General features: G+C 35.7%; 1 protein-coding gene across 5 annotated transcripts in view; it reads right to left on the bottom strand.

Moving 5' to 3' along the window:
• The window catches only part of LOC124556772 (LIM domain and actin-binding protein 1), a 222,180-nt gene that overhangs the window by 33,020 nt on the left and 172,843 nt on the right, over positions 1 to 16,317 (bottom strand). For 4 of the 5 annotated variants that reach the window (XM_047130782.1, XM_047130783.1, XM_047130784.1 and 1 more), the window contains 2 exons: positions 6,915 to 7,039; positions 6,581 to 6,757 (listed from right to left, as the gene is read on the bottom strand). In XM_047130782.1, coding sequence (XP_046986738.1) covers positions 6,581 to 6,757; positions 6,915 to 7,039 — 302 coding nt within the window. The remainder of the gene's footprint in view (positions 1 to 6,580; positions 6,758 to 6,914; positions 7,040 to 16,317) is intronic. The other variant, XM_047130781.1, reaches the window with a different exon arrangement.

Below are 16,317 nucleotides of genomic sequence, written 5' to 3'. Positions count from 1 at the left end.
CAGTTGTTTCGAGTGCTGTGCAAATGTAAATACTTTCTCTGTATAAATTGTTGTATATTTTATTTTAGTGTATCAAGTAGTTATACATGTAGAGATTTGGGAGTGTCATTATGTTTAATATACTGAAGTGCTCCTTACAGCTTTCTCTTGGACCCAATCTAATTGCCCTTTTTTATTCACACACAGTTTGTGCCTGGTGAATTACCCTATAACAGAATCCCATATTGCACCTGTGACTGAAAGAATACATAGTAGCAAAGCATCAATAAACTTTTACTGACAGAATTTCTTATTCTATACAGGAGGAATATTATGCATGCAAGTTTGCCTGTCAGATAGCTTATATGGTCATCCCATCAGAGCCTTTGGTCTATTTTTAGTCCCAGTAGTTTGACACTGTGATTCTCTGCTTTTTGTACCTTCAGATTCTCATATGTAGTGAGACCAATTTTTGAGTGATGACCTATACTCGGGTGCAGTCTTTTTAACACAAAAGTCGTGGCCTGAGCTATGCTTGGGCTTGATCTCAAAAGTGTTGAATGATGAATAGCTTTCACAAAAATCTGCCCATTCTGCCAAAGTGATATTGTGCCACTAGTTCTGTTTCCCATCTTTTGTCAGGCAGGTCATGCCAAAGTGAAACGCCTACTATTGGGCTTACCCCATGTGCCTACAAATATTATTGCAATCCTCTCATTTACTTATCCCATCCCATCAGAGGCAGGGCTGCCAATCAAAGCAGCCATACAGCTTATCAGTTTTGCTGCAGCTACTTCTTGTAGACATGACTACTAACACTGTACAAATGTGTTTCAAATCAAGTTCTCACTTTTACTTTTAAAACACTTTATTTAAAATATACACATGTTGACTTTATTAAAATAGGCGCACGAAGACTGACTAATGCGCCTCAACACACCCACATATATACACAAACATCTGTCACCACAATCGATATTTCTCGAACATACTCGATATCCGATATAAATGTATTACAATTCCAACACGCCTCCTTACATTTATATCGCGATGTTTAACATATTCCTAATTTTAATGAATTTTTCTTTACATAACGACTTTGTGAATATATCTGCAACATTTTCATTCGAATCTACTTTAACAATATCAATGAGTCCCTGTAAATAATACTCATGCACAAAATGGTAATGTACTTCTATATATTTTGAATTCTTTGTGAAATTACCAAACTTCGCTATATTTAATGCTCCTGAATTATCTTCATATATGACAATAGGTTTTTCAAATTTAACATTAAAAATGTCTAAAATATCATGTACAAGTTTCACCTCGCTAACAGCTTCAGACAATGCTACATATTCTGCAAAAGTTGAAGCCTTTGTGACACTCGCTTGTTTTCTTGACTTCCAAAATACAACATTACTAAATAATCTAATTACATAACCAGAAGTTGACTTTCTATCCACACTATCACCTGCCCAATCTGAATCCACAAAACAATCTAATATCTCAGCACCTTCATTCCTACAATAGTTTAATTTCAAATCTTTAGTTAAATATAAATATTTCAAAATTCTCAAAGCATATTTAAAATGAGTACTACTGTAACAACTTTGGAATCTGCTCAAGTAATTCACACTATAGCTAATATCTGGTCTAGTACCCGAACTTATGTACAAGAGTGCACCTATCAAGTTTCTATATCTAACGTCATTACAATCTTCATACGCTGGTTCTAACTTTAAATTTACTTCCATTGGAGTTTTGTACAAGATCGAATCTTCAATTTTATATTTCGCAGCTAACGAATCAATGTATTTTTCTTGACTCAAACTCATAACTCTTGTTTCATAATCATAATTAATATCGATGCCAAGATATCTTTTTACCTCACCTAAATCTTTCATATTAAATCGCTTTGACAATAAGTTCTTAATCTTAACAATTTTTTCTTTTCTCACACAGCAAATGAGCAAATCGTCGACAAAAATAATCAAATAAATCAAGACATCTCCATCTCTCAATACATAAAGACAATAATCATATTTACTCCTTTTAAAACCTAAACTTCTTAAAAACTCGTCAAGACAATTGTACCAAGCTCGTGAGCTTTCTCGCAAACCATACAATGCTTTATACAATTTACAGACTCTACCCGTACCATCATCATATCCTCTTGGCTGCTTTACATAAACTTCAGATAAAACTTTACAATTTAGAAACGCAGTCTCTACGTCCATTTGTTCTATAACCAAACCTTCTTGACAACAGTATGACAACAAAATCTTTAATGTTTGCATATTGGTTACTGGAGAATAAATATCCTCAACGATTTCTTTTTGTTGAAACCCCCTGACAACTAATCTTGCTTTGTAAACACCCTCTGATTTCTTTGTGAAAACCCACTTTACATCAATGGCTTCTTTATCAACTGGTTTATCTACTAATTCCCATGTTTTGTTTTTGTTCAAACAATCAATTTCCTTATTCATCGCTTTTTCCCAATAATTTGATTCGGCACTGTTAATCGCCTCCTCAAAGCTTTCCGGACTATTTGCACTGCAAAAGTTTACATAAATAAAATTGCTGTAAACATAATCATTTAATATTTTTGGTTTTCTTTCTCTAGATGATCTCCTCAACTCAAGTACTTTCTCTGATTCATGATTATCAGAAAGCTTTTCATTTTTCTCAATTTCCTTCTGTTTTTCTATTAGTTCAGTTTCATTTTCTATACTTTCGTGTTCAGAATCACTAGAATATTCACTTACTGAATCATAATCTTTAAACCCAATACATTTAACACCACTTTCAACAATGTCCACATGTCTAGCAACAACTATCTTATTATTTATTAGCACTCTGTAGCCTACTTCACAATAACCCATTAAAACCCCCAAATCGGCTTTCCTATCCCATTTCGACTTTCTCAGTTGCTCAGGTACTCTTACAAAAACTCTACTCCCATACAACTTCAAATGATTAACATTAGGTTTTTTTCCCAGTAATATCTCATAAGGAGTTTTCTTTTCAATGGTGTTAGCTAAAGTTCTGTTTTTGAGGTATGCTGCTGCACAAACCACTTCAGGCCAAAATCTCTTGTCTACTCGCGCTTCGGCTAGCAGACACCGTGACATGTCCATGATGGATCTGTTATACCTTTCAGCAGTACCATTAAGCTCATGCACATAAGGTGGACAAGCATTCAATACAATTCCTTTTTGTCTCACAAATTCATAGACATTTTCATTTAAATATTCCTTCCCATTGTCACATCTTATCTTTTTAACAGTTTTCCCAGTGAGATTCTCAACTTCATTAATATACTCTACAAAACATTTGTATACTTGATCTTTAGATTTTATGGTGTAAACACGAGCTGCCTTACTGTAATCATCAATGAAAGAAAGAAAATATCTTTCCCCATGCATTCCAGTAGTTGAGTGAGGCCCATTTAGATCTGTGTGAACAATTTCTAAGATTTCTTTTGCTTTGGTTCTATTATTTTTAAAAGGAACATTATGCATTTTGTTTTCGATACAGATTTTACATTTCATAAATTCTGATTCTAGTTCTGAAGGAACCCCATCTAACAATTGATGTTTACATAAAGTATTTAGATAATTGAAATTAACATGTCCCAAAATGCGGTGCCATTTTTCCTTTGCTGTCATATTATTGTCTTTACTCATAACATTAACATTAACTTCTCCTTTATTAATAGTACTACTCATTTTATACAACCGACCCTCTTTCCATGCAATCGCAATCAATCCATTAGCTTTATCAAAAATTTTTGCATTATTCCCTACCGATACAATTTTGTGATTATCTGTAATTTTAGCATAACTGATCAAGTTTTTGTCTATGTCTTTTACAAAGAAAACATTTCGCATATTAATTGGAACCATTTGATCATAGACAGGAAAATTACTAATTACATTACCAACTTTAGTAGCTTGCAAAATTTTTCCATCAGCAATTTTTACATTTATAGGTTGTTTTAAAGTTATACTCTTAGAAAAATATTCCTCATTATTAATAACATGATCAGTACAGCCACTGTCTAATAACCAATTGATTTGAATTTGATTGTTATTACTTGACTCTACTGTTCTATTTTGACCTATCATAGAATTAACCTCTGTTATAAAACTACTCATACCATGATCACTCTGATGGTAACCTTGCTTGCTGTGATGCCGACCGCTGCTAAAACCATGCTGCTCTCCTCGACCACGTTTCCTGCTGCCATAACCTCCACGCTGCATGTTGCCGTAATATCCACGCTGTACATTGCTATAGCCTCCACGCTGCATATTTCCATTACCTCTGTCGCTGCTTTGAAAATGTACTCCACGATGCCATGTGCCTCTGTTACTTGTTCTTCCCTGGGTACAATCACGTTTGAAGTGACCTGCTTTGCTGCATCGATAACATACTTGCTCCTGATTTCTTGAATTCAATTTTCTTTCTGTGTGAAATGCATTTGATTTTACCTCTTCATTTCCAGTTTTTGCATTCAATAATTGAATCTTACTTTTAACGTATTCAACTGTCTGGTCCTCTTCCTTCAAGACGTCCACTAAGTCCCCAATATAGCTCATTGACTCTGGTAACGTTCGCAGCATATAATTTAACTTCTCCTTTTCCGTTACTTTGGCGCCTGCAGATTTCAGCTCATTTACAGTTTTTTCAAATGCACTGAAAAATGTCCCCGTATCACTGTAATCACTTAACCTCAATTTGTCCAACTTGTTTCTGCATAATATTTGAAGGGCTGTATACTCTTTCGAATATAATTCATCAAATTTCTTCATGATCTCGAAAGCACTTTCTCTGTCACTCACGAATTCTAGTTGCTTATTTGTGATTGCACCATAAATATAGTTGATAGCCTTCAAGTCCTCTTCATCCCACGTTTCGTTGTCTGAACTCACTTTTGCCCTCGTAGTCACTGTATAGCATTTCTTCATTTTTAGGTACATGATTATCCGCTGCTTCCAGTTCCCATAGTCTTCGCCATCAAATACAGGAATAGTTATATCAGCCATGTCGAACTTTCTGAATAACACGCGACGGCCACAATATAATATTTAACTTCTACTTTTCTTTTCAAGAACCACGCTCTGCTACCATGTTTCAAATCAAGTTCTCACTTTTACTTTTAAAACACTTTATTTAAAATATACACATGTTGACTTTATTAAAATAGGCGCACGAAGACTGACTAATGCGCCTCAACACACCCACATATATACACAAACATCTGTCACCACAATCGATATTTCTCGAACATACTCGATATCCGATATAAATGTATTACAATTCCAACAAAATGTATGTATTGCCACTGTCAAATTGTTGGCAAGGTTAAGTATGACAACCCAGATACACAGCATGTTACATGACACAATGTGATTAACCTAATGGCTGTCTCACAACCTATGCCTCTGCAATGAATCTCACATTTCCACAATCCTCCTGATATCCACCTTGGCTACATCTTGACTACTACTTACTTCACACACACACACACACACACACACACACACGCACACACTCTGTCTACTGCTCAACAGTTCTTCCACATTATGACCGGTTATCTTTAATCATACCATTGTCTGTACTCTATTCTCCCACACCCACCATTTAACCTATCTAAACAGTCTAATTTGACCACATCCACCAACACATTTTATGGATGCAGAATCATGCAGAACATGCAACAGAAATACAGAGATAATTTCCATATATTAAAAGGCACAACTGTATGAAAAATTAATATCCAGACTAAATTTGGATGTGACATCCCAAAAACACTGTTATAAATAAGTATGAATAAAATCACTTCTATTAAATGAATATTAGTAGATAAAACTAATCACTTTATAAAGCATAACTATATATTGTCAAATGAACTACTTTCACATGCAGAAGTGCATGTCTAGTATATTTGCAAAAAGTATTCTCCTCTCCATGCAAAATGTTTTACAAGTCGATTCCAAAAACTTGCTTTCATGTGTGTTCTGGATATAGAAATTCAAAAACTAATTTAAGAAAATATGCTACCATAAATTCACCTACAATGGACAACAACCTCATGCAAATTCCTTGGATTTAAACTGATGACAGAACAGCAACGTAAGTTTTTAGAGTAAGGTAACAACAGGAGAAAGATCTAAAGAAACAGTGATACATGACAACTGAAAGAGAGTTCATGCCAGACTTTTGTATGAACTGAGATTTATTGAGCAAAATATTGCAAATGGAGTGAAGAGATTTTTCTCTTTCTTATGGCGCAATGTTCCATTGACAGTGTACTTAAAGCTGCAGTAATAGCTCACTTGAACAATGATGGGTACAGAGAATATAGCCATCATGTCACTGAAGCAATTATTTAGTGAGTGGTTAACTGATACTGCAACAGCAACATAAAGAATATCATAATTTTTATGACAGAAATTGACTTTCCCCCTAATCTGCTCAATTTTTAATGTTTTTCTTATTTCTGTGTGTGTGTGTGTGCAAAAATTTAAGATATGATTCAAGTATTTTGATTTATCACACCCCAAAATATGCACAGCAAAAGAGTACTTGCCTTAACTTGACCTTCTCTTGGAGGTGTTATGCGGAAAGGTTTTTTCTGTTTTTCAGGCTCCTTATAGGTTTCAAAAAACTTGAATTTACTTGAGACATCTGATGTTTCAACCTTCACATCTTCAACTGTATCACTTGCCCTTACAATATCCTTTGAAACTTGTTGTGCAAATAGAGCCTATAATACAGAAAAATTCAATGACTAAAGAATGAATCAAAGCAAACCTACATCTACATATATACTTGGCAGGCCACTTTACAGTGCATGGCAGAGGGCTCATGTAAGAGATAGTGAACACCTATGAGCATTCAGTCTATGTAGTAATCATACTCACCTCCCTAGTCTTCTTGGGATCTTGCTTTAGAACAGGTGATTTGGCAGGTGAAAGAAGAGGTGGCTGTTGGTTCTTAGCTGTTGCATCTAGCTCTAGGAAAAGACTTCTTGACTTCTTTGCCAAACCTGTACCATATGTTTGTTTCATAATCATATAAGAGAATTATTTCACTACTAACATAATACAGACTGCCATTGGAGATTACTTCAAATAATTTTTTGTGAATAATATTGAGGAGGTACTCTACAATGAAGTAATAGCAAACAGAGACTCTGTCTGACAGTGTTTTGAAGTGTTAATGCAAATTTAGTTAGTTTTCTAGCTATTTTTCTGTTTCATAGATTGTATTTACAATAAATATATGATATGGAATGTGCACTCTTCTTACAGAAATATATTTGATCTTCATATGTCAGCCTTAGATGGACCAGAGGAAGCCAGCTGTTACTATGATTTTATTTGTGTACAGATGCATCCTTCACTTGTATTCAAAGGTCTTGCTTCATTTGCTATTGATTATGGCACTACAATGCACTTTTGCTATTGATTATGGCATTACAATTCACCATCTTCAATTCCTTCTATGATAAACCAGGTAATCATGTGGATATGTAAATTGAAGGGGAATCACTGCTGTCTGCTGCAGCAGGACATTAAGTGGAATCGCCAGCGATGGGCGAAAATGTGTACTGGACCAGGATTCAAACCCAGGATCTCCTACTTACTAAGAAGGTGCAGTAACCACTGCTCCATCTGAGACAGAGCATTATTGCAACTTCATGGACCGCATCGGTAAACCTCACGGTCGAGCCACAGTCCCACCAAGCAACACCTATCCACGGTCCCTGTCCATTTATAAGCCTGTTCACTACTTAGAGATTCCCACAGGAGGTAAGATGTATTTGTGCATTTGCAGTGATGAAATGTATCCATTGCCCAGCCAGGCTTATCAATTATTTAAGTGCATGGTGTCTGTTCCTTCGAAAGAACAGACACAACAAAGGTCCCACAGCTGTAAAACACTATATACAAATTGAAGGGGGATCACTGCTGTCAGCTGCAGTGGGACATTAAGCAGAATCAGTAGGTGATGAGTGAAAATGTGTACAGGACTGGCATTTAAATCCTAGTAAGCAGGAGATCCTGAGTTTGAATCCCAATCCGGTACACATTTTCACTCATTGCCACTGATTCTGCTTAATGTCCCACTGCAGCTGACAGCAGTGATCCTCCTTCATTTTACATATAGTGTTTTGCAGCTGTGGTAACTGCATGGTGTCTGTTCTTTCGAAGGAACAGACACCATGCATTGATAAACCTGTCTGGGCAATAGATCCACTTCTTCAGTGCGAATGCACAAATATGGCCGACCTCCTGCAGGAATCTCTAAGTAGCAAATGGAAGTATAAATGGAGAGGGGCTGCAGATAGGTGGTGCTCGGTGGGAATGTGGATTGGCAGTGAGGTTTACCACAGTAGTCCATGTAGTTGCAATAACACTGTGTCCTGGATGGCACAGTGGTTGCCGCACTTGCCTAGTAAGAAGGAGATCCCGGGTTTGAATCCCAGTCTGGTACACAGTTTTGCTCATTGCCACTGATTCTGCTTAATGTCCTGCTGCAGCAGACAGCAGTGATCCCTCTTCAATTCACATACAGTGTTGCACGGCTGTGGGATCTGTGTGGCGTCTGTTTTTTCGAAGGAACAGAGACCACACATTCAAAGACTCATGTGCATGACTGGGTAACTCCTATAATATACCGCAACAGAGAGCACAGTCAAACTGATGGCCATCATGATGAATTCCTTCCTTCCTGCTTATGGTACTGACAATACCAGAAAATCTTTTTTGAGAGTCTTATTCATGTGCTGGTAATGTCAATACCTAAGCAGGAAGGAAAAAATTCATCATAGTGAATATTAATTTCATCGTACACTCTATAACATCATGTTATGCTGGTTACCAAATTATCTCCATCATTACCTGTTTTTTCGTATAGTGGGCTGAAGATGGTGTAGTGTAGCAATGGAATCTATAGCAAATAAGGCTAGATTTTTAAATGCAGCTTAAGGATTCACTCATACTCAAATAAAACATATATGTTTAAGTCATTACATGCTCTGAAGGATATGTTTGTAAGTAACTAAATTCCTCTATTGTATAGAAGGAATTGTTAAGAAGAAACTAGATTCAACTCTATTTGAAAATAATTAGACATTTCATTTGTGAGAGTAGATTATCAAAGATCTTTAAAACTGTATATTTCACTCCTTAATGTGCAACAGTGAGATTCATTAGAGGGTAGTACAAATCAGTTTTTCTTCTAGTACTTCATTTGTGAATATCTCTGTTACTTTTAAACTCAAATTAATTGCTGACTACAAATTTCATAAAAATTCATTTATGAGGTGACTATACTCACATGTAGTGACAGTTGAAAACAGTTTTATGAGCTAAATGCTCTCCCCATATAAAATAAATTCTTAAAATCATATTTAAAACCATACAAAAAGTACAGGTGTTGCCCCTGACATAACAACGATACTTGTCAGTAAAAATTATAGCTATGCTATGTAGCACATTGTACGCCACTAAGGACTGTAGGAGAGAACAGGTACTGGAGATGGCACCAGACTAAACAGCTCACAGACCGAAACAAGTCATGCCATCTATTAACAATCGAAGAAATGAGCTGCTTACATTGACAAAAACATTTTAAATAGCATATTAGTGTTCACCTTGCAAGTCAACAGCCAGTATTATGCAAAATAAAAATTTGCACAGGGCAATGCAATAGGAGATATTCTATACATTTTGTGTGAAAATTAATTACAGTGTAATAAATGAAAAGGAGAGAGGAAGACAATATTGTAGAGTCTATTCCAAGGAAAATGAGGAGTCAGTTTTAGGTGTTTCTAAATAAGGACTTTATACCACTTTTATTAAGTAGCTGCAACTGTTCATTCAGAATGAAACTGTCATTAAGAGAAAAGCTTTTTGAAAGTTTCTATTTCTTCCAAGGACATCAAGTCTGAAGCCTTTCTTTTCTGTGTGCAGGTACTCACATCACAAACTTCTTTACACTTATCACCTGAAATTAATGAAGGATCAAAAAAAGGACAAGTTATATATACACCTTTTTTTTATTAAGGGATGTTCTTTACATGTAACCACAATTGCCTCATCCTGTCTGTCCTCTGTAATAAGCTGGACATATGTCACAGCTAATTTTAAAGACACCTGAGTTTTTTTTATGGGGGTTTCAAATTATGAGTAAGATTATTTTTGAAGCCATTGTAAGTAGAAAATGCTGCTTTACAATCACCCTTTTTTTGGAGGAGATGCTGACTGCAGTAAGATACAGGTCCTAAAAATGGTATGGGAAAACTTTGTTGTCTGATTATATCCATTATAATGAGAAGTGCCAAGAGTGGTAATTCTATTATTGGTTTCGTTTTTGAAAATATTGTCCACTATTGTTGGTTTGTATCCATTGCTGACTGTGATGGTTTTAATCAAATTAATCTCAGCATTGAGATTCTCATCAGATAAAGGAGTGGAAACAGCTCTATGGATCTCGTTCACAAAATAAAAGATTTACATTTTCATCAAAACACCAAGCTACCATTGTTCAATATTAAAAATCTCTACATGAGCATGCCTGTGCAAACAACTTTAGATACAGTAGGAAAAAAAATACATCTTCATAAAAAAGAGATTTCTGCTGAGCAGATTACTGACTTCATGAATTTAATTCAAACTGTAGTCAAATACAACTATTTTGAGTTCAATGGACAGCTGCATCAGCAATAAGATGGTCTTCCAAAGGATAACCCATTAGTTGGTATTCTTGCAGGCACAATCATAAATTTCTTAGAAGAAATATTTTTAAAAAAATTTTCAGCTACCATTCTAGGTATTCATTCATAATACAGACATGTAGATGACATTTTGATCATTTACAGGGTGCCTCATAACAGCATTATTTTCAAATGTGAGCTTGAAAACGAATTCTGCCAATTAAATTATTTGGATCTAAATTAACAATAGTTGACAACAAAATTTCTTTCAATATTTTGCAAAGAAACCTGCACTGATTAAACAGTACCATCCTGTTCAACACTCCCTCCCTCATTCTCACAAAAAACCTTTTTTCATACTTCCACATATAGAGCTGTTTCCATTCCATTATCTGATGAAAATCTTGATGCTGAGATCAATTAGATTAAAACTATCACAGTCAATAATGGGTATTAACAAACCATAGTGGACACAATATTCTCAAAAATAAAACCAATAACAGAATCACCACTCTTGACACTTCTCCTAATAATTAATACAATCAAATGGAAAATTTTTTCTAAATACCAATCTGAGGATCCTTATCTCACAGGATCAGTGTCTCCTCCAAAACAAGTGTGACTGTAAATCAGCATTTTCTACTAGGAATAGCTTCAAAAATAGTTTGAAACCAGGGCATTCCCGTGAAAAACTCAGGTGTCTATAAAATTAGCTATGACATATTTCCAGCATATTACATAGGACAGACAGGATGGGCAACTGCTGTTAGATTTGAAGAACATCTGTGGGGAAAAGAAAGATACAAGTATATGTAACTTGTCCATTCTGATCACTTATTAATTACAGGCCATAGCCTAAAGAAGTTCATGATGTCTGTATCCTGCATGCAGAAAGGAAAGGCTTTGGATTTGATGTTCTTGAAGGATTACAAATTTTCAAAAAACTTTTCTCTTAATGAGGGTTTCATTTTGAATGAAAAGTTACAGCTACATAATAAAAATTTCTTTAATGGTATGAAGCCCTTACTTAGAAGCACCTAAAATTGACTCATCACTTTCCTCTGAGTAGACTGTAAAATATCATCTTCCTCTTTCCTTTTCATTTGTTTTCATACAAAATGTATAGCACATCTGCTATTGCATTGTTGTGTATAAATTTTTATTTTCCATAATGCTGGCTGTTGACTTGTGAGGTGAGTATTTATATGCTATTTAAAATATTTTTGTTACCGTAAGCAGCTGATTTCTTCCATTATCAATAGATGGTTTAATTTATTTTGTGTTCTTCTTGTTGAAACTTTGACCTGTGAGCCACTTAATTTGATGCCACCTCCAGTGCTCGTTTCGTCAAACAGCCCTCAGCTGTGTGTAGTAAGCTATATCACGTAGCTGTAATTTTTACAGACAAGTACCATTGTTACGTCAGTTTTGAGATCTGTAATTTTTATATGGGTTTAAATACAATATTAAGAAGTTATTTTACATGATGAGTGCAGTTTGCTTGTAAATATGTTTTCAACTGTCACTACATGTGAGTATAATCACCTCATAAATCTGTTCAGTGTAATAACCATCTAGTCTTGATTTTTCCTCTATATTACTGGTTTTTTAATCTGTTATATGTAAATGATTTTGGTTTTTCTGATGAAGACCCCAATAGTCAGTGTCAAAATCAGGTCAAGTTCAATCCTATTGTAACTGGTTGGCTGCATTATACAGATCATGTCCTGGTCTGGTTGCTGGATCAAAGCCATCTTTCAAATTGGAATACTTTTTGTGTAGGTGAGATGTTATCCAAACATATGAATGCAAATGAAAGAAAGTATGCAAAGCACACAAAGTTAATGATTTATGGAACTGCCACAAAATAGTAAAAACAGATTCAAGGAGCTTCTGACATTACCTAATAGGCCGTTTACACTGAGGAGACAAAAGTCATGGGGTAATGATGTGTACATTTACAGATGGTGATAGTATTATGTATACAAGGTATAAAAGGCTAGTGCATTGGAAGAGCTGTTATTTGTACTCAGGTGATTCATATGAAAAGGCTTCTGATGTGAGTATGCCCACACAACAGGAATCAACAGACTCTGAACATGGAATGGTAGTTCGAGTTAGATGCATTGGCTATTCCATTTCAGAAAGCATTGGGGAATTCAATATTCTAAGATCTACAGTGTGAAGAGAGTGCCAAAAATACTAAATTTTGGGCATTACTGCTCACCCTGGACAATTCTATGGCTGACGGGCCTTACTTAATGACCGAAAGCAATGGTGTTTGCTTAGAGTTGTCAGTGCTAACAGACAAGCAACTCTGCATGAAATAACTACAGAAATGAATGTGAGACATTCAACAAACTTGTCAATTAGGACCGTGTGGCGAAATGTGGCATTAATGGGCAATCTCAGCAGATGACTGATGCGAGTTCCTTTGCTAACAGTATGACATCACCCACAGTGGCTCTCCTGGGCTCATGACCACATCAGTTGGACCCTACATAACTGGAAAACTGTGGCCTGGTCAGATGCATTCCAATTTCAGATGGTAAAAGCTGATTGTATTGTTTGAGTGTGGTGCACACCCATGATGCCAAGCAGCCAATTTGTCAACAAGGCACTGTGCAAACTGTTGCTGGCTGCATAGTGGTTGTGGGCTGTGTTTACATGGAATGGGCAAAGTCCTCTGGTCCAGCTGAACCAATCATTGACTGGAAATGGTTATGTTTGGCTACATGGAGACCATTTGCAGCCATTCATGGACTTCATGTTCCCAAACAATAATGTCATGTCACAATTGTTCATCACTGGTTCGAAGAACATTCTGGGCAATTTGAGCAAGTGATTTGGCCATACAGATCACCCAAAATGGATACCACTGCACATTTATGGGCCATAATCGAGAGGTCAGTTCATGCACAACATTCTGTACTGTCAACACCTTCACAACTATGGATGGTTATAGAGGCAGTATGGCTTAATATTTCTGCAGGGGACTTCCAATGACTTGTTGAGTCCATGCCACATTGAGTTGCTGCAATATTCTGGGCAACAGGTGGTCCAACACCTCAGTGTGTAGATGTTGTGAACTGTTCGTGAATAATGTCATAGACAAAACTATTTATGTTTGAGCACACCAGAGTCACTGACAAATATGGTAGTAAATATAAGAGTTGGTTAGTTTATGTCTTTACATAAAGTTAAGAGCATTTTCCATCTGCAAAATGCAGTGAAACAATTTTTGAAATGCCAAGTGTATGTACACACTTTTAGTTTTATTTTGATCAAAATGAGATCTGTACCATTTCTTAAGAATTGCTCTTCATCTCTGGAATTTGGTGCACAACACGTGTCTCATCTCCAGTTATGATGTGATGCAGAATTTATCATCATTCTTCTCAAAGTTGATATAGAATTTTGAGGGAACACCCCTTTAATTATGGAAACTATATTGAAAACTTGTAAAATTTTTTTAAGATCATCTACTTTTGCCATAAGTATAACTGCCAACTACAGAGACAGGGGAATATTTTACATGGTAGTCCCCATGTGAACATTAAATTTTACTCATTTCTAGAGCCCCAGGGAAGGATGTTGAGACCCTTGCTGCTCATGATATATATTAATGACCTCGCAGACAACATTAATAGTAACCTCAGACTTTCTGCAAATGATGTAGTTATCTATAATGAAGTACTGTTTAGAAAAAACAAGCTTCACAAATATCCACACTGATCTTATGATCTCAAAGTAGTAGTAAGATTTGTAATTTGTTTTATACAATTTGACATGTTCCATATCCTTGTGATTGACTCACTAACTGGATCTACGGAACAAGAAATAAATAAATAAATAAATACAGCAACATAAAATTGTGCAACTGCATGAAAGACAGAAACCTTGTACCTTATGATTTCAATACCAATGAGTCGCAACTGGGATCAGTCAACTTATACAAATATCTGGATGTAACAGTTTGTGAAGATGTGAAATAGGTACATAGGCTCAGACATAGGTAAAGCAGACTTAAGTTCATTGGCAGGGTAGACGGAAAAAAGAGGAGACTGCTTACAAGACGTTTGTGCATCCAATCTTAGGATATTCTTCAAGTGTGTAGGCCCCCCACCAAATAGGACTAGTAGGGGATACTGAACATGTACATAGAAGAGTTTTTAACTCATTGAGGAATGTCACAGAAATGCTGCAAAACCTGAACTGGCGTATGCTTGAAGATAGATGCCAATTATCCCTCAAAAGCCTACTTACAAATATTCAAGGACAAGTATTAACTGAAGAACCTTGAAATACACTTAAGCACCTGCTGATCACTCTTGCAGTGACCACATTGTAAAAATTAGACTAATTATAACATACAGAGGGGCATTTAAGCAGACATTCTTCCCATGCTCCATATGCAAACGGAATGTGAAAGAAATTTTACATGTCATACAACACTCAGATTCCTCTTTCATACACTTCCCCGGGGTTTGCAGAGAACAAATGGAGATGTAGAACTTAAACAGTTGAACTGTTGCTTCCCAATGAAAACTGCAAAATACAGTATCAGTGGTACAGTGGAGACCTCAGATAACAAAGGCATTAAAGTTCATGTTGTAGGTAGAGACAAGTACACAAAATGATCATGATAAGCATAAATACTTATTTTGGTGTCGAAAATTCAAAAAGGTTGTATGTTGTGCAAATTAATAATGTCAAAAAATAAAATTAAAAAAATGTGGAAAGTAGTAAGAAGTAAAGACAGAGACGTCTGTCAAGGAACAAGGTTATTTAGTAAGAAAATGACCAAATATTTCATCACAGAACAAGCTCAGCAAGCTGCACTAGTATTCTCTTTTTCTTTTTTTGCGAAGAGTAAGACAGTAGTTGTACTGAGTCAGATACATAATCCACTTCCATTGCAAAGTATTTTACCTGGAACACAGAAGTATGACATTGTAACATTCCTTCTTAAGAAAGGCATCAGAATGGGTATTAAAGTTTCACTATTAATATAATCCTCAACCGTTTCAGAAAATGATTGAGCATATCTACAAATACAAGATTTTGAGTTGAACACAATTTTGACTCCAGGAGGGCCTTGTCACCAAACATGCCTTCTGCCATCCCAATTACTGTGTATTTAAATGTTAACCAGTTCCATTCCATTTTTGCAGCAGCTGTATATAAATTGCAGTAGCTTACATGAAAAACGCCTTTTGAGTGCTGCATTTTTCTTGTAAACTACTGAAATTTATTAATATGTTAATTAACAAAATTTCAAATATTAGTATTTTTTGTGATCTGTCTACAGCAGTCTGTTCCTACTCTGCCCCACAGAGCATGGCAATTCATGAGCATTCACATTTCACCAGTGAGCCAGGCATAGGTAAGTAGGCTAAATCCAAGGGGCTCTATTGCACCATATTCACACTTTGTTCTATGTAGTTTGCACACAGCCTATCTCATTCATATTATGAGACATTTAAATAACAGGACATGACACGTCAAAGAAAGAGTTACTGGTTATCACCATGTACAATAAAATTAATGTATTTATGAACAAACTTCATCTACAGGTATTTGAAAGACAGCTAACATAACAC

The sequence above is a fragment of the Schistocerca americana genome, chromosome X, assembly GCF_021461395.2.
Source record: "Schistocerca americana isolate TAMUIC-IGC-003095 chromosome X, iqSchAmer2.1, whole genome shotgun sequence".
Taxonomy (NCBI): Eukaryota; Metazoa; Arthropoda; class Insecta; order Orthoptera; family Acrididae; genus Schistocerca; species Schistocerca americana.
Note: the sequence above shows the minus strand (reverse complement) of the source record. Positions and strands in the feature narration are given on the sequence as shown.